This window comes from Musa acuminata, chromosome BXJ3-7 (genome assembly GCF_036884655.1).
Source record: "Musa acuminata AAA Group cultivar baxijiao chromosome BXJ3-7, Cavendish_Baxijiao_AAA, whole genome shotgun sequence".
In the NCBI taxonomy this organism is placed as follows: Eukaryota; Viridiplantae; Streptophyta; class Magnoliopsida; order Zingiberales; family Musaceae; genus Musa; species Musa acuminata.
This window is the reverse complement of record NC_088355.1, coordinates 11,414,257-11,439,607: the sequence shown is the minus strand read 5'-3', so window position 1 is coordinate 11,439,607 and position 25,351 is coordinate 11,414,257. Positions and strand designations below refer to the sequence as shown.

Genomic DNA, 25,351 nt, shown 5'->3' with positions numbered 1-25,351 from the left:
GCGCACCAATCTTCGCACGACGATGAACATCTTTTTGGGAATCGGGGATTTTTGTTTTCTTGTTCTTCCGCTGCGCATATGATGTCGCCTCCCATGATTTCCCAACACTTATGCCAATAGAAATCTACTATAGAAACATAGGGTGAAATGTGCCCAAGACACATGAGTTAAGAAAACCCGGCATGCCTGAAGAAATCCACTATAGGGAAGGCACAAGGCCAACATGCTCAAGATACATAAGTCAAGAAAACCCAACCCATGTGAAGAAATTCGCTATAGTGGAGATACAAGATAAAATATGCACAAAGCATGTGAGTTGGGAAAACTCGACCTACACTAATAGAAATCCGAAAGGGTAGGGCAAAATTTGGCTAAAATGTGTAGGTTGAAAAAGCCTGACTAGCAAGAGGAGATCCCAAACACTCCCTTGACTAATGAACTAAATGACGCACTTCGAGCCCCTCTCACAAGGACCTCGAAACATGCCATCTAGTGGGGACAAATGATAAGAAATATAATGTCAACTAACACATGGTCGCCACGTGGTATCTGAGTCACTCTCCACCCATCTACTTATGTGAACGAAGTTTCAAAGCAAGCAAGCATATGTTTCCTTCTTATTCATTATGACAAGGAAGGTAATCACAAGCTTCCTTCTCATCCTTTATGATAAGGAAGTCAATAACAAGCTTTTTTCTCATCTATTATGACGAGGAAGCCAATTTCAAACTCTCTTCTCATCCTACAAAGTATAAAAATGACATCTTAAACCCAATACAAGAGACTCCTTTTGAACTACTCAAACCTGCATTTAGGGATCTTAGATTACTAACTTGAGAGTCGGAGGATTGGATCAGGAAACCTCTCCTGACCTTAGTCTTCATGTAGATGGTACCTCGGGAGCTTAGCATTTCCACCTAGGAGGCACCTCAGATAACTCTATATATACATGTTCAAACCATGTTGAGCTGACCAAGACGTCAATAATATTTTCCCCTAACAATATTTGATTTTCTTAATAAACAAATACTTTTGTTCATTATTCATGAGCAAATATGCATATACTATTAATAAAAATAGTATAAATATTACATATTTTTGATTTAATCAAAGTATGTATAGAGATTATATACTTAATATCGACATATTGTCATAGACTTAGTTGGAATTGTTTAAATCATGAGGCACCCTTATGGCAAAGTCACGGACTTAGCAGAAGTTGCCTAAGTCGTGAAGCACCCTTATGCCAACTCTTCGAACTTAGTTGGGATTGCCTAAGTCATGAGGCGCCCTTGTGACATATGTATCCGCAAAGAGTTAGCCTAGTTGCAACCTCGTACGGGTCTCGAAGGACCTGTAAAACAGAAAGTTGATTAGTTTGAAAACAAGCAATAAACAAGTTCTGACATCTTGTGAAGAGGGAAGTTTGATAAGTAACTCGGTGAGCATCTTGAGTACAAGAGATAAAAGAGAGGAAAGAGAAAATAAGGACTTTAGAAGATTGAATGAACACTTATAAGTCTACAAACAACTACTCACCGGGTGTCGAGTTCGAAGGTAAGTTCCCTCCTAGTGCCACCCAAGGGGTACCAAGGTGTTGAGATGGCTGATATTTTGTATGAGGTTGTGGTTTATAAAAAGCAGACTATGACACGTGAAAACATAGCCATTTTGGGACAGTTTAGCTCGACGCAATGAGCGATCGCACTACAGCGTTGCATACTATCGTTGCTTATATTTTTCAAGCAAAAACACATAAAACTAAGGCAAAACATACTTCCATGTATTTGTACAAGTATGCAAAAGTGATGAATGATTTATTGAACAAAGTTGTTGCAGGTGCATGATGACCGTTCGTGACATTCTCCCCCACTTAAACTATTGATGCCCTCGTCAACGCATATTGGAAGGCTTTAATGGCTGCTTCTTCATGTCATAGGGCATCTTTAAGCTCCCAATTGGCTTTGGTCTATGGATGTTTTCCACTTCACTAAGTACTCGATCTGCTCAGCTCCGTTGGGTAACTTCGTCTTGCGATCTGCTAAAATGGTTTCAACTCACTTCTTATAGGAGACTCTGGTGGGAGATAGCTAAGTTGGAACACTTCAAGAAGTATCTTGCGGATCTAAATGGTAGGCTTTCAAGTTGCTGGCATAAAAAACATTATGAATTTTGAGCCACATCGGTAGTTGCAACTTGTAGGAGGTATTGCCCACCTTATTGATAATTAATAAGGGTCATTCATACTTACACACCAACCTTTTATGCACTTTGTGCCTAAAGAACTAGAGTGATGTTGGTTGGAGTTTCACCAACACCAAATCACTGACTTTGAACTCTTGTGGTCACCCTCCCAAATCTGCCCACTTTTTCATATTTTTAACTGCCTTCTCCAAATAAGCCCCGTAATGTTTGTATTTTAGTGTCATTCTTTTGCAAAGTGATATGCTGATGGACTACTCCTTGTATAACCTATAGCCAAGGTGTGATGAGTCAACGGTTGTTGTCTTGTAATGATATCGAAGGGCCTTTTGTTGGACGTAGAACTCTGCTACAAGTTGTAGGAGAATTGGGCTATGTCCAACAGCTTCACTCAACCTCATTAGTTGTCACTCATATAGTGCCAAAGATATTGCTCGAGGAGTGAGTTTATCTTTTTAGTTTGATCATCCGTCTTAGGGTGGAGGCTTGTGGAGAAGTATAACTTAGATCCCAACAATTTAAATAGCTCGATCCAAAATCATCCCAGGAATCGAGCGTCTCGATCATTGATTATATTATGCGGGACTCCCCAATACTTCACCACATTCTTTATCATCAGCTTAGTTGCCTCTTCTACTAAATAGTGTAGGGGTGCAGCAATGAAAGTCCAACTGACTCCAAAAGTCCAACTGACTTCCGCTGCTCCACCTTATCTTGTTGGTAAGTAAGGCACGTTCGAATATATTCCTCCATATCAGTCCCTATTATCGGCCAATAGAAGGCCCTCCCCACGAGAGCTAATGTTCAATGAATACCCAAATGTCTTGCTCAAAGAGAATCATGACACTCTCTTAAGAATTCATGCCTCAAATTATCCATTCGAAGAATATAAACTCTATTCCCTTTTGTGTAGACAAATCCCTCATGAACCTAAAATCATCGTGTCTTGCCTTTTTTTATTAGTTGCATCATGGTTACTGTATAGGGATCAATGTACAATTCATCCCTTATCCTGGAAAGGAAGTTGGAGTGCAACTGACTTGCTTGGCCTCCGCCCTCCAATTGTATGGCATTCACCCACTCTACTTTCTGGCTCAACGCATCGACCATGACTTTTACTCTTCTGGGAGTGTACTCTATTGCTATATCAAAGTCGGCTAAGAAGTTCTACTATCATGCTTACTTTAGGGAGAGTTTCTTTTAAGTTTAAAAGTAACTTAAAGCAATGTTGTCCATCCTCAGCACAAATCACGATCCGAAGGTAGTGCTGCTAAACTCATAGATAATGGACCACTGTTGTCATCTCCTTCTCGTGCATTAGATACCGTCACTCGGTCTCATTGAGTTTACAACTTTCATAGGCCACCGGGTGACCCTCCTGCATGAGTAGTCCCCCAATAGTAAAGTCTAAAGCATCTATATGGACTTCAAAGGGCTCCCCATAGTCTAGCAATTTGAGCATCAATTCTTCCAACACAATAACATTTAGATTTTGGAATGCAACTTCACATTTGTCAGACCATATCCAAGGCTGCTCCTTCTTCAACAACTCCATTAGTGGAGCTACATGCTTCGAGTACCCAACTATGAAGCATCGATAGTAGTTGACAAAATCAAGAAAGGATCTCAGCTCTAGTACCTTCTTTGGAGTTCATCATTCTATAACAACTTGTACCTTTGATTTGTCCATTTAAATGGAACCATCACCGATTTAATGCCCCAAGAATAAGATCTTCATCTTAGCAAAGTAGCACTTCTCCATTTTTACGAACAAAGTATTCTCCCTAAGAACCTTTAAAATTGTCCGAAGGTGCTTGGCATGCTCCTCGAGTGTTTGGCTATAGACGATGATATCATCTAAGTAGACGACCACAAACTTATCTAAATACTTCTTAAATAGTTGGTTTCTAAGAGTGCAAAATGTTACTGGAATATTGATTAAGCTGAAAGGCATCACCAAGAACTCAAACACTCCATACATGGTCACGTAGATAGTCTTCGCTTTGTCGCCTTCATTAATGCACACCTACCAATACCCCGACCAGAGGTTAAGTTTGGAGAAATACTTTGCTTTGCCTAGTTGGTCGAATAAGTCCACGATGAGCAGAATGGGATATTTGTTCTTCATCGTCACCTTGCTAAGGGCTCGATAATTGACATATAGTCGGAGGCTCCCATCTTATTTCTTTTAGAAGAGCATTAGAGCTCCGAATAGTGCTTTGGAACTACATATGAGACCATCGCTTAGCAGTTCATCTAATTGCTTTCTGAGCTCTGCCAACTCTGGAGGGGACATTGAATATAGTGGTCTCGCTAGAGGCTTTATTCTCAACTCCAACTCAATATGATGATCCACGCCTCTATGTGGTGGTAGAGTTTTCAGCAACTCGGGTGGCATAACATCTATGAACTCCTTCAGAATGTTTGCCACCACAGCAAGTTCATGGATGGCCTCCCCGTCAAGTGGCTCTAGCTTCATAGTAGTCACGAAGGTTAATTCTCCTTTTTGTATCCCTTTCTTTAATTGTAATGCTGATATTTGTTGAGGGTCCTTAGTTTTTCTCCAAGAGATGTGAACCACACAAGGATCGTCACCTCCCATCATACATAGGGAGTTTATAAACGACATTAGTACCTACTTCGCCGCGTGCATGGACTCCATTCCGATAATCACTTGGAAGTCATCCAATAGTATCACCATCATGTTTGTGCTCCCGCTCCATGTTCTGATCTTGATAGGGACTCTCTTTGCTTGCCCGAAGATCCACTTGGCCTCCGAGTTCACTGTCTTCATCCGACTTAGGCTTTTCTCCAAGATCAGCCTAAGTCGCTTTGCTTCTCGATCGGTAATAAAGTTGTGGGTAGCGCCCGTATCCACTATCACATGGGTTGTTTGGCCATTGAGCTTAATGTCCATGTACATCAGCTCGCTACTCTCTACTTTATATGGCTTTGCCTTCATGTTCTCCTCCACTTGACCCCGTAATGTATTCAACAAAGCATTACTCCCATCCGAGGACCTTACGGTTCCTCATCGTTACTATTGGATTCCGATCTACTTGAACTGAGGGCGATGGCCTTGCCCTTGTTTGATTTGGGGGGATGGATTGAAGCTGTTAAGGCATTGAGTGCATGTTTCTATCGGCACTCCCTCACAATGTGCGGCCCTCCGTACAAAAAGCATCCACCATGTGTTAGGGCCTTGCCTTTTGAGCTTGGCCATTTGTGGGAACTCTTTTTCCTTTGCTCGCCCTTGGGCTCCTTTCCTCAAGAATATTTTGGAGGGCGATTTCTTGAAGATTGTTTCTTTTTCCCTGAGACCTTCGAGGAAACAAAGTCAGTGAACCTTTCTATAACCACAATTGCCTCAATCACATTGGTGACATTCTTTCGATATAGTTCTTATTGAGCCTATGGCTTAATGCCATTAAGGAAACTGAACAACTTATCCTTCTCAGACATGTCTTATATGTCCAACATCAGTATAAAAAATTGCTTCACGTAGTCTCAAATTGAATTACTTTGGCGGAGTTATCTAGCTTCCTACTTGCGACGAACTCTATGTTCTTGGGTAGGAATTGAGTTCTCAACTCCTATTTCAAGTCCTCCCATGTGTCCACTCAACATTGACCTTATTGGATTTCCTCTAACAGGTTCGCCACCATCCCCATTTAGATATATGATTGCTATTGAAACTTTGATATCTTTGTAATCAGGCCTTATAGCTCGAAAGTACTATTTCATATTAAATAAGAAGTTCTTGAGCTCCTTTGCGTCCCTAGCCACCTCCATAGTAATGAGGCTCAGGTGCCCTCAAGTTTTGTGGTAGCGCAATATGGGTGTTGCTTCCTCCCGCATTTAGTACCCTTGTGAGCATTGTCACTCTGGAAGTGAGCTCCACCACGACTTCGTGCAGATATTGCATAAAGTCTTTGATGTCTTCCATCAGCCGATCGACTAGGGACTTGACCTTGTCAATTCGAAATTCTGCTTCTTGCAAGCTCTCTACCCCAAGAAGCCTTCTTTGGCCTTGGTAGAGTTCCTCCAAGCTTGCTTCAAGAACATCCAAGCGGGTTTCTGCTATTGTGACTTTGGCTCTTTTTCCTAGTTGATACTCCAGATTGTGCCTCTTCCGCTCGCGAAGAGTAGCCAACTTTTCACTCGTCATGTTTGCTGCCACGCTCCTCCAGAGTGGCTCCAACAGTATGAGAGCGAGTTTACACTTGCAGACCACCTATGGCTGCTTGGGGCAATGGTCTAGCTTGCCCCATCTTACTCGATTCGCCATGATGCTTTGCCATAGCGAGATTACGATGTTTCTTTGTTGCTTGCTCAAATTGCTTGCCCGCTTTGATACCATAATGTCACAGACTTAGCTGGAATTGCCTAAGTCATGAGGCACCCTTGCAGCAAAGTCACGGACTTAGCTGAAGTTGCCTACGTCATGAAGTACCCTTGCGCCAACTCCTCGGACTCAATTGATATTACATAAATCATGATACGCCCTTGTGACATATGCGTCCACAAAGGGTCGACCTAGTTGTAACCTTGTACAAGTCTCGAAGGACCTCTAAAATAGAGAGTTCATTAGTTTAAAAACGAGCGACGAATAAGTCCCGACATCTCACGAAGAGGGAAGCTTTACAAACAATTCAATGAGCACCCTGAGTGCAAGACGAAAAAGAGAGGAATGAGAAAATAAAGACTTTAGAATGTTGAACGAACAGTTGCAAGTCCGTAAACAATTGCTCACCGAGTGTTGGGCGTGAAGGCAAGTTCCTATCAAGTTAATGTGTGAACTTGTAAAGATTATTCAACACCCAACACTACAAAACCCCATCATGGGGTTCCAAGGTGTTGAAATGGTTGACATTTTGCATGAGACTATGGTATAAAAAAATATGTCGTAACACATAAAAACGAAGCCATTTTGGGGCAGTTTGGTATGATCCGACAAGCGATCGCACTACAGTGCTGCAAACTGTCATTTTTATATATTTCAAGCAAAAACACATAAAACCCATGCAAAACATGCTGTTATGTATCTGTATAAGCATGCAAAAGCGACGAACAGTTCGTTGAACGAAGTTTTTGTGAGTGTGTGACGACCGTTCGTCACACTACGTTAGTAGAAATTTGCTACAGCGGAAGCGTAAGGTGAAATGTACCTAAGATATGTGAGTCTAAAAAGCCCGATCCATAAGAGGAAATCCTAAACGCTCCCTTGACTAATGAACTAAACGACATACTTCGAGCCCCTCTCATAAGGACCTCGAAACACGCCTTCTAGGGGGGACAAATGATAAGAAATATAATGTCCACTAATACATGATCGTCATGTGGGATTCGAGTCACTCCCCACCTATCTATCTACATGGATAAAGATTCAAAGCAAGTAAACATAAGTTTCCTTCACATCCATTATATCAAGGAAGATAATCACAAGCTTTCTTCTTATCTATTATGATGACAAAAACAATCATAAACTTCATTCTCATTCTATAAAGTATAAAAAGACATTTTTAAACCCAATACAAGAGACTCTTTTTGAACTAATCGAATCCGCATTTAAGAATCTCATATTACTAACTTATGTGTCGAAGAGATCGGGTCCGAAAATCTCTCCTGACCTCAGTATTCATTTAGATGGTACCTCGAAAGCTTTGAGTTTCCACTTGGAAGGATCAACAATAATTTTCCCTAACAACATTTTATTTTCTTAATAAACAAATAATTTTGTTTATTATTTATGAGCAACGTGCATATACTATCAATAAAAATAGTATAAAGATTACATACTTTTGATTTAATCAAAGATATCATCTTATATAAAACTCGGTGAATATATATATATATATATACTTATCAAAAAGTTTCCTTCCGCTTCGTGAGGCCCAACCAGTTTTTACATAACTATATTATTTGCCCTCGTAGATTTTTTTATAACATATATGTCCTTCAAATATTGTGACTGATAATTTAAATATATAAAATAAAAAGTACTCAAATAATCCTAATATACTAAATATGATACTGTTTTAAATGATTAGTATTTATTATAGTTCAAGTAACAATTTAATGTCAGTTAAATGTAGATTTATGCATGTTGTAGGATTTAGATGCTAAACTTCAAGTCGAGAGGAAGTAATTAATTAACTTTCAAGGGATTTATATGGAAAATTACCCCCTGTTTTCCACGGTATAAACGATCCCAAAACAAAAAGTAAACGGATCCCACGCGGAGCGAAGAGGGAGGAAGGAAAGAGAGAGGAAGAGGCCGAGGCGGCTTCATCCCTCCCACCTCCTCCTCGATCGATTGTCGCGATCTCCTGATCCCTAGCTTTTCGATCTGAATCCCATCTTCCTTTCTTGGAACCGGGGATCGGGGGTCGATGGCGGACGGCTCCGCGACGCGCCGCCTGCGCGAGATCCAGTCGCGGACGGGGAACAGGACATGCGTCGACTGCGCCCAGAAGAACCCGCAGTGGGCCTCCGTCTCCTACGGCGTCTTCATGTGCCTCGAGTGCTCCGGGAAGCACCGGGGCCTCGGGGTTCACATCAGCTTTGTCCGGTCCGTCACCATGGACGCGTGGTCCGAGGCCCAGCTTAAGAAGATGGAGGCCGGTGGCAACGATCGCCTCAATGGGTTCCTTGCCCAGTGCGGCGTACCCAAGGAGACCGACATCGTCGTCAAGTACAACACCCAGGCCGCTGCCGTCTACCGCGACCAGATCGCGGCCGTCGCCGATGGCCGACCCTGGCGCGACCCGCCCGTCGTCAAGGAAACGCTCGGTTCCGGGGCAAGGAAGCCGCCGTCGGGGCGGAGCGCCGGGAAAGGTGGTAACTTGGCGGGTAATGGTAGTTGGGATAGTTGGGACGGCGACGACGTCACATCGTCTTCCGATATCAGGAGGAATCAGTCGGTGGGCGATTTTAGGGCGGGGAGCGGAGGAGGAAGAGGGGTGAATCCGCCCTCCAGATCCAGATCGACGGTTGATATATACACTAGGGCTCAGTTGGAGGCATCCGCCGCCAACAAGGAGGGCTTTTTCTCGACGAAGATGGCAGAAAATGCTTCTCGGCCTGAGGGAATTCCACCATCTCAGGGCGGAAAGTATGTTGGTTTCGGATCGACTCCACCACCCTCTGCTCAGAGGAACAACCCTCAGACTGATGTTCTCCAGGATACGTTTTCCATTGTTTCTCAGGTGAAGAGATTAGTACATTTGTCATACATAGATAACTGATCGTTTGTTATGCATTTATGTTTTGTAAGCTTAAAGTTGTTCAGTCAAAGTACAAGCCTACTAGATTTCTGCTATTCGTTTAGTTAACTCAAGAAAACTTAATATTATTTATTCAATGATTTAATTTGCAAAATGGAAAGGACCATTTGTTTTCTGCAAGTTTTCTTTCTTGAAACCTTAATTTTCGCAACTTTTGAGCATCAGAACTTACCGAAAGCATGTAAGTGTTTAGGCTACATACTGAAATACTTTGAATGTTCCATCATTTTTAAGTGTCCTTGGAAATACTATAATCATGGTAATTTAAACTATTTTAGTAACTGGGTAACTTGTTAAGCAGCATATTCTTTGTCTATGGTGGTAAACAAAATCTTAGTAGTATTAAAGATGTTTTTGGTCCAGTAGTCAGCAGGCTTTGCATTCGTACTTCAATCAAACAGTTTCTTAGATGTCTTTTTCACACTGAAGTAATGGTCACTTTGGAAATTAGCACACCTAATTAATTGAGATTTGCACAAAGAAGTTTAGGTAATAGCCTAGACTACTAAGGCATCTCAATAAGTTTATTGTTTTTATACTCTATAAAAAACCTTGTGGATCATTGACCAATATTGAATCCCATGAAAATGTGAAGGGTTGCATTAGGTCACTAACAATAAATGTAAAACAATGTCAGATCTCATGAGCATGGATGTTAATCGATTTCAGTATAGATCTAGATCGTCACCCGGAAGTGACATAAGACACCTTCACTACCTAGGTGTCCCAAATTGCAAACGGTAAGTTAGAAGATCGCCCGGAAGTGGCCCATCATATTGTTTTGGACTAATGGAAATAAAGAAGTTAGTTCAAGAACAAAGGATTATGTTAGCTACTTGGAATATGGGAACACTGTTAGGGAAGGGATCAGAATTGATAGATAGACGGTTTGATCAGAAGAAGAATAAATATTATTTGCTTACAAGAGACTAAGTGGGTAGGGAAAAAATCTTTAGAGATTGATAGTACTAGATTTAAAATTTGGTATACTTGAAAAGTTAAACACAAAAATGGTGTAGGAATTATTGTTGATAAGGATCTTAAGAACATGTTGTAGATGTAAAAAGATTTGGAGATAGAATTATAGTTCTAAAATTTATGAAAGGATAAGATGGTTTGAATGTCATTAGCGCTTATGCTCCTTAGTCGGATTGGATGATCAAACCAAAATAGAATTTTGGATGATATCATTCAAGGAATGTTTATAATTGAAAAAGTTATAATTGGAGGAGATTTAAATGGTCATGTAGGGAAAACATATGGTGAATATAAAGGGGTGTATGGAGGCTTTGGTTATGGGGAGAGAAATGAAGCTGGTAGCGTGATTTTGGATTTTACAACCTCGTATGATCTTATAATTGTAAATACTCACTTTAAGAAGAGAGGTGAACATTAATTACTTATAAGAGTAGTTATAACTGTAGATAAATATACTTTTTTCTCCCTAGAAAGGGAGATAAAGTAATATGTAAGAATTGTAAAATTATACTTGACAAAAGTTTGATGAATCAACATAGGTTGATGATATTAAATATTAATTATAGACAATGAAAGAAGAAAAAGATAGTAGAAAAAATTGCTAGAACTAGATGGTGGAATTTTAAAGATGATAATATAAACACTTTTAAGAATAAGATGGAAAAAAAGACAACTTGGAACTTAGATGAGGATAACATTAATATTATTTGGACTACGATGGTTAATAATATTAGAAGTCTAACAAAGAAGATTCCTAGTGAAATTAAAAGTAGAAGTGCAACCTTAAGAGAGAATTGATGGTGCGAGGAAGTTCAAAAAATAATTTTCACTAAAACATCATATTTTAAAGATTGGAAAAATTATAAAAATAAGAAAAAAATTAAAAGATATAAAGAATTTAAAAAAGAGGCTAAAAAAACAGTTAGTATGGCAAGATATAATTAGTATGGCAAGATATAAAGCTTATGATAACTTTTATAATGAATTAGGTACCTAAGATAGTGAAAAAGACATATGTTGAATTGTTAAAGCCAGAGAAAGAAATTGTAAGGATTTAAGCAATATTTGATATATTAAAGATGAAGATTAAAGAATACTCGTTAATGATAACGAGATTAAAGAAAAATACAAATTTGTTTTATAAATTATCTAGTAAATATTCGACACAGGACTTAAATTTAATGATCATATATTTATTTATAAGATTAGAGCTAATAAAGTAAAATATGCATTAAAGAATATGAAAATAGCAAAGAGTGTGAGGCTTGATGGAATTCCTATTGAGGTATGAGAAAGTTTTAGGGAAAAGGGAGTAGCTTGGTTAACTAGCTTATTTAACAAAATCATGAGATTCGGAAAAATGTCTGATGAATAGAGAAAGAGTTTTTTAGTGCTACTTTACAAAAATAAGGGTGACATATAAAATTGTTTAAATTATAGAGGAATTAAAATCATGAATCATGCTATGAAACGTTAGGAAAGAGAGATCGAAAGTAGAATAAGTCAAACAAATATCTCTGAAAATCAAATTGTTTTTATGCCTTGAAGATCAATCATAAAGACTATTTATTTATTAAGATAATTAATAAAAAGTATAGAGGAAAAAGAAAGATTTGCATATGATATTTATTGATTTAGAAAAAGCCTATGATAAGGTTTCTAGTGATTTATTATGGTGAGTTTTAGAAAAAGAAGGTGTATCCACTAATTATATTGATGTTATTAAAGATATGTATGATAATGTATCTATTAGTGTTAAAACTAGACGGAATATGTCTAGTAAGTTTTTTATTAGCATATGATACACCAAGGATCCGCATTAAGTCCCTATCTTTTCACATTGATAATGGATAAACTTACTAGTCACTTACATGATAGATCTCCCAGGTATATATTATTTGCTTATGATATTGTCTTAGTTGATGAAAACTTAAGTGGAATTAATTATAAACTTGAGCTATGGAAGCAAGCATTCGATACTAAATGTTTTAGATTAAGTAAAACTAAAGTTGAATATATAAAATGTTATTTTAGTGATTCTAAAAATAGATAAGAGAACATAGTTAAATTGGATGGACAAGAAATCCTCTTCAATAAAAGCTCTATGTATCTTGGATCAATTATTCAACAAAATGGATAGGTTGATGAAGATATTATTTATAGAGCAAAAATAAAATGGTTAAGGAAAAATAGATATTTTCTTTGAGATTCAAAGAAAAATTTTATAAGATAGTTATGAGACCAACAATGCTTTATGGATCTGTGTGTTGGATAGTTAAGAAAATATATATACAAAAAGTTTGTGTCATCGAGATGAAAATATTGAGATTGATGTGTGGAGTTACTAGGAAAGATAGAAAAGAAAATATTTTTATTCATGAACAATTAGGTATCGTTTCAATGAAGGATACGATGATATAAAATCATTTAAGATGGTATGAGCATGTGCTGAGAAGACCTACCGGATATAGTAGTCATATGAGGTGAAATAATTAATTTCAATGGTACAAGAAGAGACAGAGAAAGACCTAAAAATATTTTAATATAAACTATAAATAAAGATTTAAGTACTATGAAATCAATTAAACATATGATTTCTTATATATATCAATGATGACAAAAGATCCATATAACCGATCCTAAATAGTTGGGACTTACAACTTTGTTGTTATTGTTGTATCATTGACCAACATTCCTGATTTATGAGACAAATTAATTTTATTTTCAACTACTAACATTAGTGTTCAAGCCTCAAATTGCAACACCTATTCTATGTCTGTTCATGTCCATATGGGTCATATGTGTATATGAATATAAATCATCAATTTATGCTTTTGGTTTCCCCACTGGAAGAATTATATGTGCCTTTTTGGAGATCATCAAGCTTCTTTTCTTGAGAGTAAAGTTTTACATTTACACATTTAACTAATCGGCTTGTTAAAGTACACCATGTTTTTGCTGATCTTTTAGGGTCTGGGCCGGCTTTCTTTTATGGCTACCTCTGCTGCACAGTCAGCTGCTAATGTTGTTCAAGCTGGCACAAAGGAGCTGACATCAAAGGTGCTCTTCATTTTTTTCTGCAAAATTTGCTGGCATAAGCTGGCATTCACTTACTCTGTCCATTCTTGACTGTTTTAATTTCCCTTCTGTGATGATTTATATAGTGATGGCAAAAGAAATCATGTTTAAGTTTGTGCTCTACAGAAAGAGTAAACTTTTAATTTGGCATCCCACAAATTTCCCATTTTTTTTGTTTAAAGCCTTTTGATTTTCTTTTAAGCAGAACTTGTTTCTAAGTGAATTGTGGAACCTTGTACTAATGCAAAAGGATATATAATCAGGATCCTCAATCTTGGTTCAAAATTATTTCAATAACGTGTATTTATGTGATTCATATATCTCAAATCCAGTTGCAATGTTGAAGAAGATGGTCTACTAGTTGTTTTACACTATATAATTGATGTGCATAGGTCTTTCAATTGTTTTATTAGACAGATGGGAAACGGAAAGACACTACTTCTGTCAAGTAGATTTTAGATACTGACCTAAAGTCTCCTGCTTATGACCCTACCATGTATGGCTTAGCACCCTAGCATGTCAAAGATATAAATAGCCCATATAATGTACTAGTCGAGTGCATTCATTAATGTACCTCTGTGGCTGGAATTACTCTGAACCTAAAATTATCTCCTAAATTACGTTTAAATTGGTAATTTTCTTCTTTACTTTAGATCTTAACAAGCATAAGAGAGTTGGCAATGGTGTCTTTGTAAGAGATATTTGATTCAATCCACGCCTGATAGAAGAACAGATTCAGGACCACTTAGAATCAGATAAACCTATGTTGGATGACTCAAGGCTGCTAGTCAAAGGACCCTGATAACTTTTAACTCAGTCACCCTGAATCTTCCATTCGTAGATCAATCAACAAAAATTCTGTATCTACTTTGAAGCACTCAGATTGGACATGCAGCCATTTCTGTTCTAAAGGAATCCAAAGTAATCCAGCTCCAAGGTTTTGGGAAATGGATATCTGATAGGTGAGAGGTTCATCTGTCCATTCTAAGCAAACTTGCCTAGGTAACCTTTTGAGAGGCCTAGGCAAATGACCTGAATGCACAGGTGTCATGTAGGGAATTATTATTTAATAATGCAGATTAATATATGTATACAGAAGTTAAGTTCATACTGTTTTAGCAATTTTTAGGTTCCCATAAAACATATGATTTATATGAATTTATCTTGCATTAATATTTCAATGTAATTCACATACGATGGAATTCTTAATATTTACTATTTGTATTGGAAATTCTGATTATAATTCTAAGAGTTTTTAATTTTCACTTTGATGTCTCTTTGCAAGTGTTTTGATGAATGATACTACTGAATGCACCTGTTATGTTAACTATTGGCATTTAATTGCAGTTCTCAGTTTAGAAATAATGTTTTTGTAACAAGGGATAACCTGAGAGAAGAAGAAGCCTTTAGGAACCTAGGTAGCTCCCCAGATCCCATCTAGAAGTTTGGATTGTTGCTTTGCCTGAAACTCGAGAAGTGTCAGATTCTTGGGTAATTTTGGTTGCAAAATGACCCAGGCAGATCACCAAAGTGGACTAGGTGGTGCCAGGACAACACTATCCTCGAGTCAAACAGACAAGACCTGAGTACTTGCTCTGACGCACATAGAACTTCTATTTCCTGCATCTTATTTTACTTTTATGTACCAAGAAGGACCTTTTGTGCTGGAGTTTTTATGGTTGCCCAGCTAATTAAATGTCCTTTCATGATTAGCTTGTATCGTTAAAGCCCTTCATTTGCACTTTATTAATCCAGATGATAGAGGGAGGTTATGATCAGAAAGTCAATGAAACTGTGAATGTCGTTGCCACCAAAACCACTGAGATTGGGCAGAAGACATGGGGGATCATGAGAGGTGTTATGGCAATGGCATCTCAAAAGGTTGAAGAATATGCCAAAGAAGGGATCAACTGGAACGAGGATGATTGGTCATGGAAGGAGAGTGAGAAAAATGGTCCTTATCAAAAGTTTGGGCAAAACAACAAGGACTGGAATTCTTTCGAAGAGAGCTCAGAGAGACATCAGAATTCTGTGAGCTCCTGGGATGATTGGGATGAGAAAGCAAGGAAGAAAGAGCCTGTAAAGGGGACAAATGGTACTGATCAAGAGTTTGGGCAGAACAACAAGGGCTGGAATTCTTTTGAATCGAACTCGGACAGACATCATAATTCTGTGAGCTCCTGGGATGATTGGAATGAGAACGAAAGGAAGAAAGAACCCGGAAAGGGGACACAGAGTGGTAGCGAAAGCTGGGCTGGTTGGGATGATGTGAAAGATGATGATGGCTACAGCACCCACAATCATAGCTCCTCATCTGGCAACACTACTAATCAGAACAGGAAATCTGGTTCCACATGGACAGATGGTGGCTTCCTCTGATGCTGGTCTATTTTTTATATCATTTTCCTATAGCATGGTAAGATGCTTGTGTCAGTACTAATTTATATTGTTGATAGCTTGGGGTCTGCCCCATTTTAGTTGCAATAAACAGTGATCTTCTTCTGTGTGATGTCTTCTATATTTGCAAGAATAGCAGATAATCATATTTGTGGATCGTATACCATTTGAAATTTTCTCAAGGATGGTTCTGTTTCTTTCACTAAATATATCATGCAGCTCCACTGATGATGTCTTGCACTGGTAGATCTTCATGCCATCATCCCAAATTCCTTATTAAATATTTGTTTTTTTTTTGTTTTAGAAAATTGGTGGGAGATCGGTTAGGTAATAACTTAGCTTTGGTTCTATAATTGGATCCTTAAACATTATCTGTTTTGTCGCCATGCATACTTGTACTCTGAAACTTATATTTCTGCTAATGCTTTGTATAAATGAGTTTGTGTTGTCTTCAGCTGTGTCATAGTAGCACTTATGGATGTGCAGTAGTCTTTTGCATCAGCCAGCATTGACATTTATTCTCCACCTACTAAGAATTAAGACTGTCTCAAGATCTCATCTAACAAATTTTTCGTTTGATCTTTGACTGGGATCGAATCTCATCTTTATCGTTTTTCCTTTTGCTCCATCTATTAATTATTTCTAAACTTAAGGTCTTAGGATTGAATCCCATCTTCGCTTCAACATTTACTTCTCGATCTACAAAAGTATTTCTAACGTCAAGATTGGTTCCATACCCTTATTTACTTGCATCATCTTTTGACGCTTGCTTTACTAATCCTTCCATGCAAAGTGTTCATCGACAATTTTGTGAAAGTTTGAATCATCCATTTATGCAGAAATTGAAGTTTGAATCATCATTCATTTATGCAGAACTTGAAGTTTGAATCATCATTCATTTATGCAGAACTTGATGCAATTGATATCAGATCGCCCGAACCTATTATTATAAGTTTGTGTGAAAGTTTGAATCATCATTCATTTATGCAGAACTTGATGCAATTGATATCAGATGGCTGAACCTATTATTATAAGTTTGTGTGAAAGTTTGAATCATCATTCATTTATGGAGAACTTGATGCAATTGATATCAGATCGTCCGAACCTATTATTATAAGTTTGTGCGCATGACATGCTACAACCATCAATTTACCATGGATATAAGATCTGGATTATATTTGCATTTAATGTTGCCGAGAAAAAGAGTCCTGAAATCATATCACATTGTGTAATCAAATCAAATATTTGAGATTGAGATTTAAATTTTGTTTTCCATACTTGCCATCATAATTTAGGAAATCTTAATCTACTTCCTTGTTTGTTGATATGAATTAAGGAAATAACTATTAAGTATTCCAAATATGATGATATCATATTTGTTAGTATATTAAATGGAAATAATTTATATTAAATAAATACGAAAATTAAATTTTATTTCCCTTAATAGAGGCTCACCACCTCCTATTTAAAGGGGAGGGATTTCTCTCTTTCGTTCCTTACCTAGTCGAGCCTGACAACGGGAGGAACGAGGAGTTACACCCTGTTGACAAGAGGTAGGTTTCCCGACCTTTCTTAAAAGTTTTAGCTTTTATTTTGATTCTTTAAATATTGAAAGTTTTATAGTTTGAAAAAAAATATGCATCAATTCTTTAAATGTCAATTTTTTTTGTATTAAAATAATCAGTTAAAGTTTTCATAATATTCTTTGACCCATGATTAAGGTTTTTATTGTAGAATTAAATATGTAAAAAAAAAATATATGTTTTATATGATATATTTTATGTATTACAGTTTATCTTCAATCTTTTTTGGATTAAAATCTTGTTAGACTAGAATATGTTATCTAAAATCCCTTTTTTTATATATTCTTTGATCTGAAATTTAAAATATATTATTCTAAATGATTTAAAATATGACTAGAATATGTTGAAATCTTATGTGTTGAAAACATGATTTTTATTTGAATTTAGAAAGCTATTTCCTTGTGTTAAAACTTATCTCCTAGTCCCTCTTTTAATGTCTTATGGTTTCTAGTCAAATTGAGAATGTTATTTCTTTGTATTAATGCTTTTCTCCTCATCTATCTTTTAATGCATTATTATGTTTTCATTTATGTTGTTAATGGGTATATACTATGACTAGTCCATGGGCCAGGGCTGGGGCAGTTTTATGTAATGCATGCTCAATCATGTATAATGCACATGACCAGTAGATGAACTGGCTCAATCTAGCCCAATATTATTGTTGAACTTGAGCCCAAATATTGATTGAATTAAACTAAACTTGATTAGTCTTGATCAATTCAGGGTGATTCCGAATTAATTGACTTATTCAAGTTAGTTTAACCTAAATTGAACTTAATCTAGTCTAAATTATACTAGTCTAGGGTGGTTCCAAACCAGTTAAATAAGGATTAGAGATCAGTTCAGTTAGGCTCTAGTAAATCGAGTTCAATTGAATCGATTAAACTAGAGTTCAAGTCAATTGAGGGTTAATTTATATTATTTGATATTGATGATTTTTGAAAGAGATGTTTTAAATATGTTATTTCATCCCGAAATGGATATGACCAGTGTGAGATTATATTCCTGCCGAGAGCAGGTAGGGCGATTCCCTTCGGGGATTAGCGGGCCGTCAGACGTGGCGGTTGGACGGTTCCTCCATCCGCTGTTGGGAGGAACGTGTCCCCACTTTGGCGGGTGTGGGACACCACTCCATCCGCTGTTGGGAGTGTGATATGAGTTTGCCTCCATCCGCTGTTGGGAGAACACAAACTCGCCAATGGGATGATTGATTGAATTTTGGTCATGTATTCATCTTGATTTGACTTTATTCATCTTGATTTGACTTTTGGGGTTCCTACTCAGCGTTGCTGAATTTTCTTTGTTTTTGATTTTCAGAGCAACCTCCCTCTAGTACTAAGTCGGATTCTAGTGGAGAGCGGACCTTCCTCTACCGCTAGGTAGAGCCACTTGGATGACTCTTGAAGTTAACATCACTATATTTATTTTTTTATTTGTAATTTGATGAATAAATGAATTGTAATAAATGGTTATAGATGATGAATAAAGTGATGTTTATTTATTTGGCCTGTGTGGAGTAAAAAAAAAAAAAAAAATCAAGGATGTGACACATTGGGTTTACCAAATGCTGAAAACTCTGTTTTAGCTCATACCCATGACTCAAATGCATGGCAAGTGCTACATAGAGTTAGTAATGCCTGCATGTTTTCTTCCTTTATAGCAATGACACAGTCAACCAGAAGACAAACCAGAACAAAGACACAGGCAATGAAGTAGACCTGCACCTGAGTCCAAAATATTTATAGGACATATATAAGTTGTTGCATTATTTATTCATAGGCATTACAAACTGTCTTATTCGGATAAATATGCAAATAACTAATCGATGTGCTGCTTCTGCACACCCAACCGCTGCCGGAAGTCTTCCTCCATGAAAGGTAAGCCTTCACGTAGAGTAATCTTTGGCTCCCATCCAAGTAGTTCCTTTGCCTTTGTGATGTCTGGCTTCCTCTGGCGCGGATCATCGGGTGTATTCTCCACATTCTTTAGAGGCACTGCTGGGTTGATCAACTGAAACATCAAACGGATATCAGTGTTATATCATCATCATTGCACTAATTTATCAAATGAGATTTTAAACTCTATGCGAAGATGTAAAAATTTATCCAATGAGTTTTCAAACTAAATCAATCATGTAAAGAATTTAATGATAAACCTTTGGTAAGTGAATTTGACACATTACTATTAGACTTTCGAAGATATTTCAAAATGAGCATTGTCTATGGCATTCGGCAAGATGAAATCGTTGGAGATGACTTCTCAAGGAGTGAAACTTTACCTCTTTTACGGTTTCAGCAAGTTCCATCATCGTAAATTCACCTACAGCATGCAACTTTGGCATTAGAGAAAGTAGAAGCATAACATTCTGACGTCCTCATCTACCAAACATCACGTAGCCATGCCAGAACACCTTCAACTCAGAACACAATACTACAATGAGCAACATAAAGGCTCAAATAGCAAATCTAAGGATTACCTGGATTCCCAATGTTGATAGGCCCGGTGTTGTCTCCTTCCATTAGTCGAATAAGACCATCAACCTTCGATGTTTAAAGAAGCTATATGATCAAACAACCAGTCGCAATTCTATAACATTACAAGCATAATTCTAAGTAGAGCATATATCCACCATGTCAGAAACATAACAGAAGCTTCGAGTTTGTGTTCCCGGTGCTTGAACTGTTAGTGGCTCACCTCTGTAGAGCGAAGAAAGCATAGAAAAGAGACTTAAGTGATCAAAGATCAAGGACAACAACTAAAAATGTGATGATGACAAATTAATAGAAAAGGATCCGTGGTGACATATATAAGTAGCAAAATTGCTACAGTATTACCGAATTGCCTGAGCGATGAAGTTACTGACTACACGGCCATCATCAATATTCATGCGTGGTCCGTATGTATTGAAAATTCTTGCAATTCGTATTTCTGATAAGAGAATACATCAAAAACATTAACATAAATACAATTCTACTTAGCCAACTTAATAAACCACAGGAAGAAAAGTTAACAACCGACACACCTAGGCCATGCTGCCTGTGATAATCAAACATCAACGTCTCTGCGACACGCTTTCCTTCATCGTAACAACTCCTTACTCCTAAAAATTAAAGCTAACAGTCATAAATTGATTAGAAGCATAATTTCAAAGCTGGGTTCTCCAGTCTTCAAATCTATATTTGCATTCATGTATTTTACAGCCAGTGCGTGAGTATCTTATGAGGAAAAAAGAAGTTAAATCCTATTAGAAAGAGGCAAATACTACAGGTTAATCTGTTGAAATAATCAACACTACATAAATATTTACTCATGCCTTTGATTCCGTATCTGTTGTCATGGCAAATAAGATATCAACAAAGGAACACAACACCAATGGCAAGATAGATTAGCTGAAGAAAATATCTTCCTTTGCCACCTATGATGGACCTAAATTAGAGAAAGGAAGTCCAAGTTCATCCCTGCTAATTGTACTCATTCTTGCACTTGTACACCTTAAAGTTAATTAAAATCCAGATTTACCAAATGAGAGCAAATTAAGTTACAAGAGTAATTATGAATCATATGCTAATTTGAGGAACTTGAAGATATTCCATCTAAGAAAATATGATACATTGGATAACTGTAGGAGACAAGTTATAATGAAGAATTATTACCAGAAACATCAAAAAGAGGGTATCCTTTTTTTCCACAAAAAAAGAAGAAAATTCTGATTTGAATACATATATGAATATGTCACACCTATTGGGTTAACATTGCCCCAGTACTCTTCCTTCTGAGGATGCTCGAGAGGATCACCATAAACCTCTGAGGTTGAAGTCAGTAAGATCCTGTAGGAAAAAACATACATGGAATAGTAGATTTGTTATTGCAGATAAAAAGCATGAAATGTGAAAAAAAAAAAAAAAAAAAAAAAAAGGGGCCACCGGAGCATAGCTTACCTTGCCCCGACCCTCTTTGCAAGCCCCAACATGTTTAAGGTGCCAATGACATTTGTTTTTATTGTCTGGTAAACATCAAATTATGATGTTATCACGTTGAAGATAGCTATGCACAATGTATGAACAAACAAGCTATCAAGCATGCTCTGAAAAGGCTATTTTGTTGTCCCCCGAAAATGATATTCCAAATTTTAAATAACAAAGACACACACCTTAACAGGATTGTACTTGTAGAAAATTGGAGAAGCAGGGCAAGCAAGATGGTAAATCTGATCGACTTCCACCAACAATGTCTCGGTAACATCTAAAGTAGTGAGAACACTTAGAAGCAACCAATGAACATCATGGATGACACACAAAGATATATATCAAACACATTATAAGATCTTATTACTGTTGATGACAACCATGCACTGTACTAGAAAGATATAAAGGGAACATGAGAAACAGATGGGTGATAAGCTTCCAATACTGCAAGAAATTTCATTTATTAATGATTAATCCATCTTCTACTTTTTGTGAATATTAGGACATATGAATCTGATATGAGACAAACCTATGATACTTTTCAACATCAGTAAGATGTTAGATTTAAAAATAATCTCCCCAGCTAGCCTTGACCATGGCTCCAGTGTTCTGATTAGAACCGTCGATTTTGACCAATAAAAAAAATTGGATTTCCCCACCAAGATTCGAATCCAAATCCTTAAGCTTAAAATGCTAACCACTACACCATGGAACCTATTTACGTTTTATTCTTACTTCTTTCATTTATAGTCAGTTCAAAATCAAACCAAAACCACCGATTCCGATTCCGAATATGGTTCCAGTTCCAATTTCTAGAACCTAGAACTGAATTGTATGGCCTCAGTTCTTGTTTGGTTCAAAACCATCGAACTATCAACCCGATTTGATTTCGGACCGATTCGGTTCAAGTCCAACTCAAACTGGGGTTAGGCTTATCCCTACCAAGAGATGCTTCCATTATTAGGTCTACCAAATTTCTTGTATCATTAGAGATAATAAGCAATTTTCTATCAGAATTTGTGGGTGGTATAAGAACGGGGCTTGGTACAATAGTAATGTTGCTCCTTTGCGACAGACTACGTTTCGAGTCATGGAACTCATGGAACAACATGTTAAAGCCACGTACATTGATCCTGTCCCACATTGGCGGGAGCCCCATCTCTTGCATACACCATTCTTAATATATGAGTAGCCTTATTGATATATTTCAAGTCCATAACAAATTGAGAACCTTAAATACAATGTTCTAGGAGCACAAACAAGATAATGTATTCACTAACATATCCAAGCGATATGTAACTATTAGGCCAAAAAATAAAAAGATATGAGAAAAGTTACTAAAGCTTTCCTTTCATTCTATAAAGTCATATATTCACCTCTATCTTGCTATTTGTTATCATATAATTTGTTGTTCAGAGTATAAAGAAAAGAAATAGCATGATGGCTCACAAATGCCTCGTAAGATGACTAGCTCGGAATCATTTTATGCAGATATATCAATTTTTATCACACATCATAATCCTACTGCGATTTAGTATTCTGAATATCAAAGATGTATCATCCTTAAGTGCTCTGTATCTTATAGCATGAAGCATACTTGAGATATTCATGAGCAGTTTAAGATTTCAATTCAATATAGAAAAAGAAAGTACTTTACCAATGACCAAAGTCTAAACATTGACATTTACTGAATAAGCACAAAAAAGATACCATGTCTAATAAGCTCAAATCTTGGATGCCCAAACCACTTCTTAAGGTTGTCTTTCGATCCAGTGAAATAGTTATCCACAACAATAACCTGAAGATACCAAATATAACGTAACACATAATGCAAATCATGAGGGCGCCCACAAATAATTATTCATATGATCAGCATCGGTTAATTAGCTGAAGAGACATAATATAAGTAGCAGCCTTATGCATGAATAATCCTCGCATACATTCCCTTTTTCTTTATTCAAGAAAGTCAATTTGACCAACTTTTTGTTGCTAAAACGAAGTTACAGAAAAAGTAATCTTCCACAACTTGTGAAGGCCTATAATCAGGCATTGCAGATGCCTAGTGCCAAAAGCATTGTAAAGAAATCAAAGAAGTTGATAACATTGTTAAGAACTCTGCAGTTATGTATTATCATTCAGATAGCAATGTATCCCGGACCACATATAATAGCAGAAATTGACAACAGATTCAAGTAGATTACATTCAAAAATTTAACGCAGATCATGCCAAATAGCATATGCTTTCAGAGAAGGCCAAGTGTCACGCTAAATCCCGATCTTAGTCAATAAGAATCATCCAATTTCAGATTCATGAAGGCAACAACAAGTTAAAAAGGTAGCTACATCCAAAATATGAACATAGGAACCTATATTATAGTAAATGATCACATGCTATTAGCATGAATTCTTAACATAACTGATCCATACCTCATTCTTCTCGTTTTCCATCAACTTGTCAACAAGATGAGATCCAATGAAACCAGCCCCTCCAGTAACCAAAATTCTCAAATTGGACTGCAGCAGGAGCATCGTAACAAAACAATATCTATCAGTTAAGTTTCTAAAATAGAGACCAAATGAGAAGCGACTCCAAAGCTCATTACTAGATCCAAGTAATGCGCAATAATGAATTGGAGGAAATGGCCACTCTTCGACCAAATCTCAATTGAAATCACTAGATCTAAGCAATGCGGGAAAAATTCCTGTCTATAAAATGAACTAAAAGAAATGCCAACTCTCCTACCAAACGTCGACTGATGTTATTATTAGTTCCGAGTGATGTCCAATATATCCTTTACACATAATAACGAACAAAAATAAATGATCATAAACATGAAAGAATAGATAATTGATCCCCGTAAAATATTAAAAAAAAAAGAGAAAAATTACCTGAAAAAATTTGGAAAACCGGAGCGGTGAAGGAATGGGAGGTGGCCTCGTGATGGTGTGCTGATCGCCATTAGCGAGCTCCTTTGCCATTGCTCGGACCTCGCCTCAAACAACTGATCTGCAACAACGGTTTAAGAGCGCCAACCACGTCAGATCTCACCAAAAGCATCAACAAAAGAGGCGAAAAGATGACGAATGCCGAACCAAACGAATAAACAAAAACAACTGAAAATTGCAGCAAAGAAGCGCCTAGAAACTAAGCGGTGAGAGAAACAGTCGGATCAGAGAGGCCTATATAAAAAGATGAAGCGGAATCGAAGATCACCAAACCACGGGTGATGCAATCAATGCACGGAATTCGGAGGAAAAGAAACGACACTAGCGATTTAAAAGCATAAAGGGCGCACGGAAGCCCCACCAGATCGGGATCTGAAATCACCGTTTCAGCCACTAGAAGATTCGAGCTTTTGTTCCCGAGGGATTGGGTAGGCTTACCGCGGCTGAGCTGGTGCCAGATGGGATCGTTTGGCCAACGAGGCACCGGCCTGCGAAGCTGCTCGTCTCGCCTGTCACGGTCGAGCGACCCACCGTGGAAGGACGTCTCCTCATTGGCCGAGATATGCGGGTGCCACATAATGATAAAGCTTGTTTAGATGGGAATCAACCGAGTGCCCCTAATGATAAAGCTTGCAGTAACGGGACCCACATGTGGGCCCAGGATCTCTTCCCCGCCATGCCGCGTGTAACCGGCATTGCGAACCCTCCTAATGCCCGTTGCCGACCCTAATCGGCCGCGCTTCGCTTCGGCGGTGCGAAACCGGAGGGTTGATGCCGTTCTTGTCTTCTCTCCATCACTCTCCCTTCATTAGAGGCCAATTTAAGATCGATCGAGATTTTGATCGGGCTATCTATCTGGTTGGTTGATCAAAGGCGAAACGATCGACCTTAATCCGATGCAATGCTACTGGTTGGA

The 25,351-nt window shown here is 37.6% G+C and overlaps 2 protein-coding genes across 6 annotated transcripts; one reads left to right on the top strand and one right to left on the bottom strand.

Annotated features, from left to right (window-relative positions):
- Nucleotides 1-8,437: 8,437 nt before the first annotated feature.
- Nucleotides 8,438-16,123, top strand: LOC135643319 (ADP-ribosylation factor GTPase-activating protein AGD7-like). 2 transcript variants are annotated; one of them, XM_065160125.1, is made up of 3 exons: nucleotides 8,438-9,410; nucleotides 13,437-13,526; nucleotides 15,300-16,123. In XM_065160125.1, the coding sequence occupies exons 1-3, from the start codon at nucleotides 8,595-8,597 to the stop codon at nucleotides 15,921-15,923; spliced, it is 1,530 nt and encodes a 509-aa protein (XP_065016197.1). In that variant the 5' UTR covers nucleotides 8,438-8,594; the 3' UTR covers nucleotides 15,924-16,123. The 2 variants fall into 2 exon arrangements, with proteins under 2 accessions (XP_065016197.1, XP_065016196.1); XM_065160124.1 differs by having other exon boundaries at nucleotides 15,258-16,123.
- A 3,126-nt stretch (nucleotides 16,124-19,249) lies between these two features.
- Nucleotides 19,250-24,823, bottom strand: LOC135583827 (UDP-glucuronic acid decarboxylase 5). 4 transcript variants are annotated; one of them, XM_065161234.1, is made up of 13 exons: nucleotides 24,797-24,823; nucleotides 24,379-24,496; nucleotides 23,917-24,003; nucleotides 23,200-23,287; nucleotides 21,675-21,766; nucleotides 21,463-21,527; nucleotides 21,263-21,351; nucleotides 20,547-20,624; nucleotides 20,359-20,452; nucleotides 20,154-20,220; nucleotides 20,001-20,064; nucleotides 19,803-19,843; nucleotides 19,250-19,534 (listed from the first exon to the last, which is right to left on the bottom strand). In XM_065161234.1, exons 2-13 carry the CDS (start codon nucleotides 24,466-24,468, stop codon nucleotides 19,343-19,345), a joined length of 1,047 nt encoding a protein of 348 aa, XP_065017306.1. In that variant the 5' UTR covers nucleotides 24,469-24,496; nucleotides 24,797-24,823; the 3' UTR covers nucleotides 19,250-19,342. The 4 variants fall into 4 exon arrangements, with proteins under 4 accessions (XP_065017306.1, XP_065017304.1, XP_065017307.1 ...); XM_065161232.1 differs by lacking the exon at nucleotides 24,797-24,823 and adding an exon at nucleotides 24,704-24,796; XM_065161235.1 differs by lacking the exon at nucleotides 24,797-24,823 and adding an exon at nucleotides 24,670-24,758.
- Nucleotides 24,824-25,351: the final 528 nt, after the last annotated feature.

Coding starts and splice junctions, on each gene's coding strand:
- LOC135643319 (XM_065160124.1), top strand. CDS start 8,595: ATGGCGGACGGCTCCGCGACGCGCCGCCTGCGCGAGATCCAGTCGCGG. Junction 9,411..13,436: donor CGTTTTCCATTGTTTCTCAG/GTGAAGAGATTA, acceptor CTGATCTTTTAG/GGTCTGGGCCGGCTTTCTTT. Junction 13,527..15,257: donor CAAAGGAGCTGACATCAAAG/GTGCTCTTCATT, acceptor TTTCATGATTAG/CTTGTATCGTTAAAGCCCTT.
- LOC135583827 (XM_065161234.1), bottom strand. CDS start 24,468: ATGGCAAAGGAGCTCGCTAATGGCGATCAGCACACCATCACGAGGCCA. Junction 21,528..21,674: donor ACAAGTACAATCCTGTTAAG/GTGTGTGTCTTT, acceptor GATGTTTACCAG/ACAATAAAAACAAATGTCAT. Junction 20,625..21,262: donor GGGCAATGTTAACCCAATAG/GTGTGACATATT, acceptor TTTAATTTTTAG/GAGTAAGGAGTTGTTACGAT.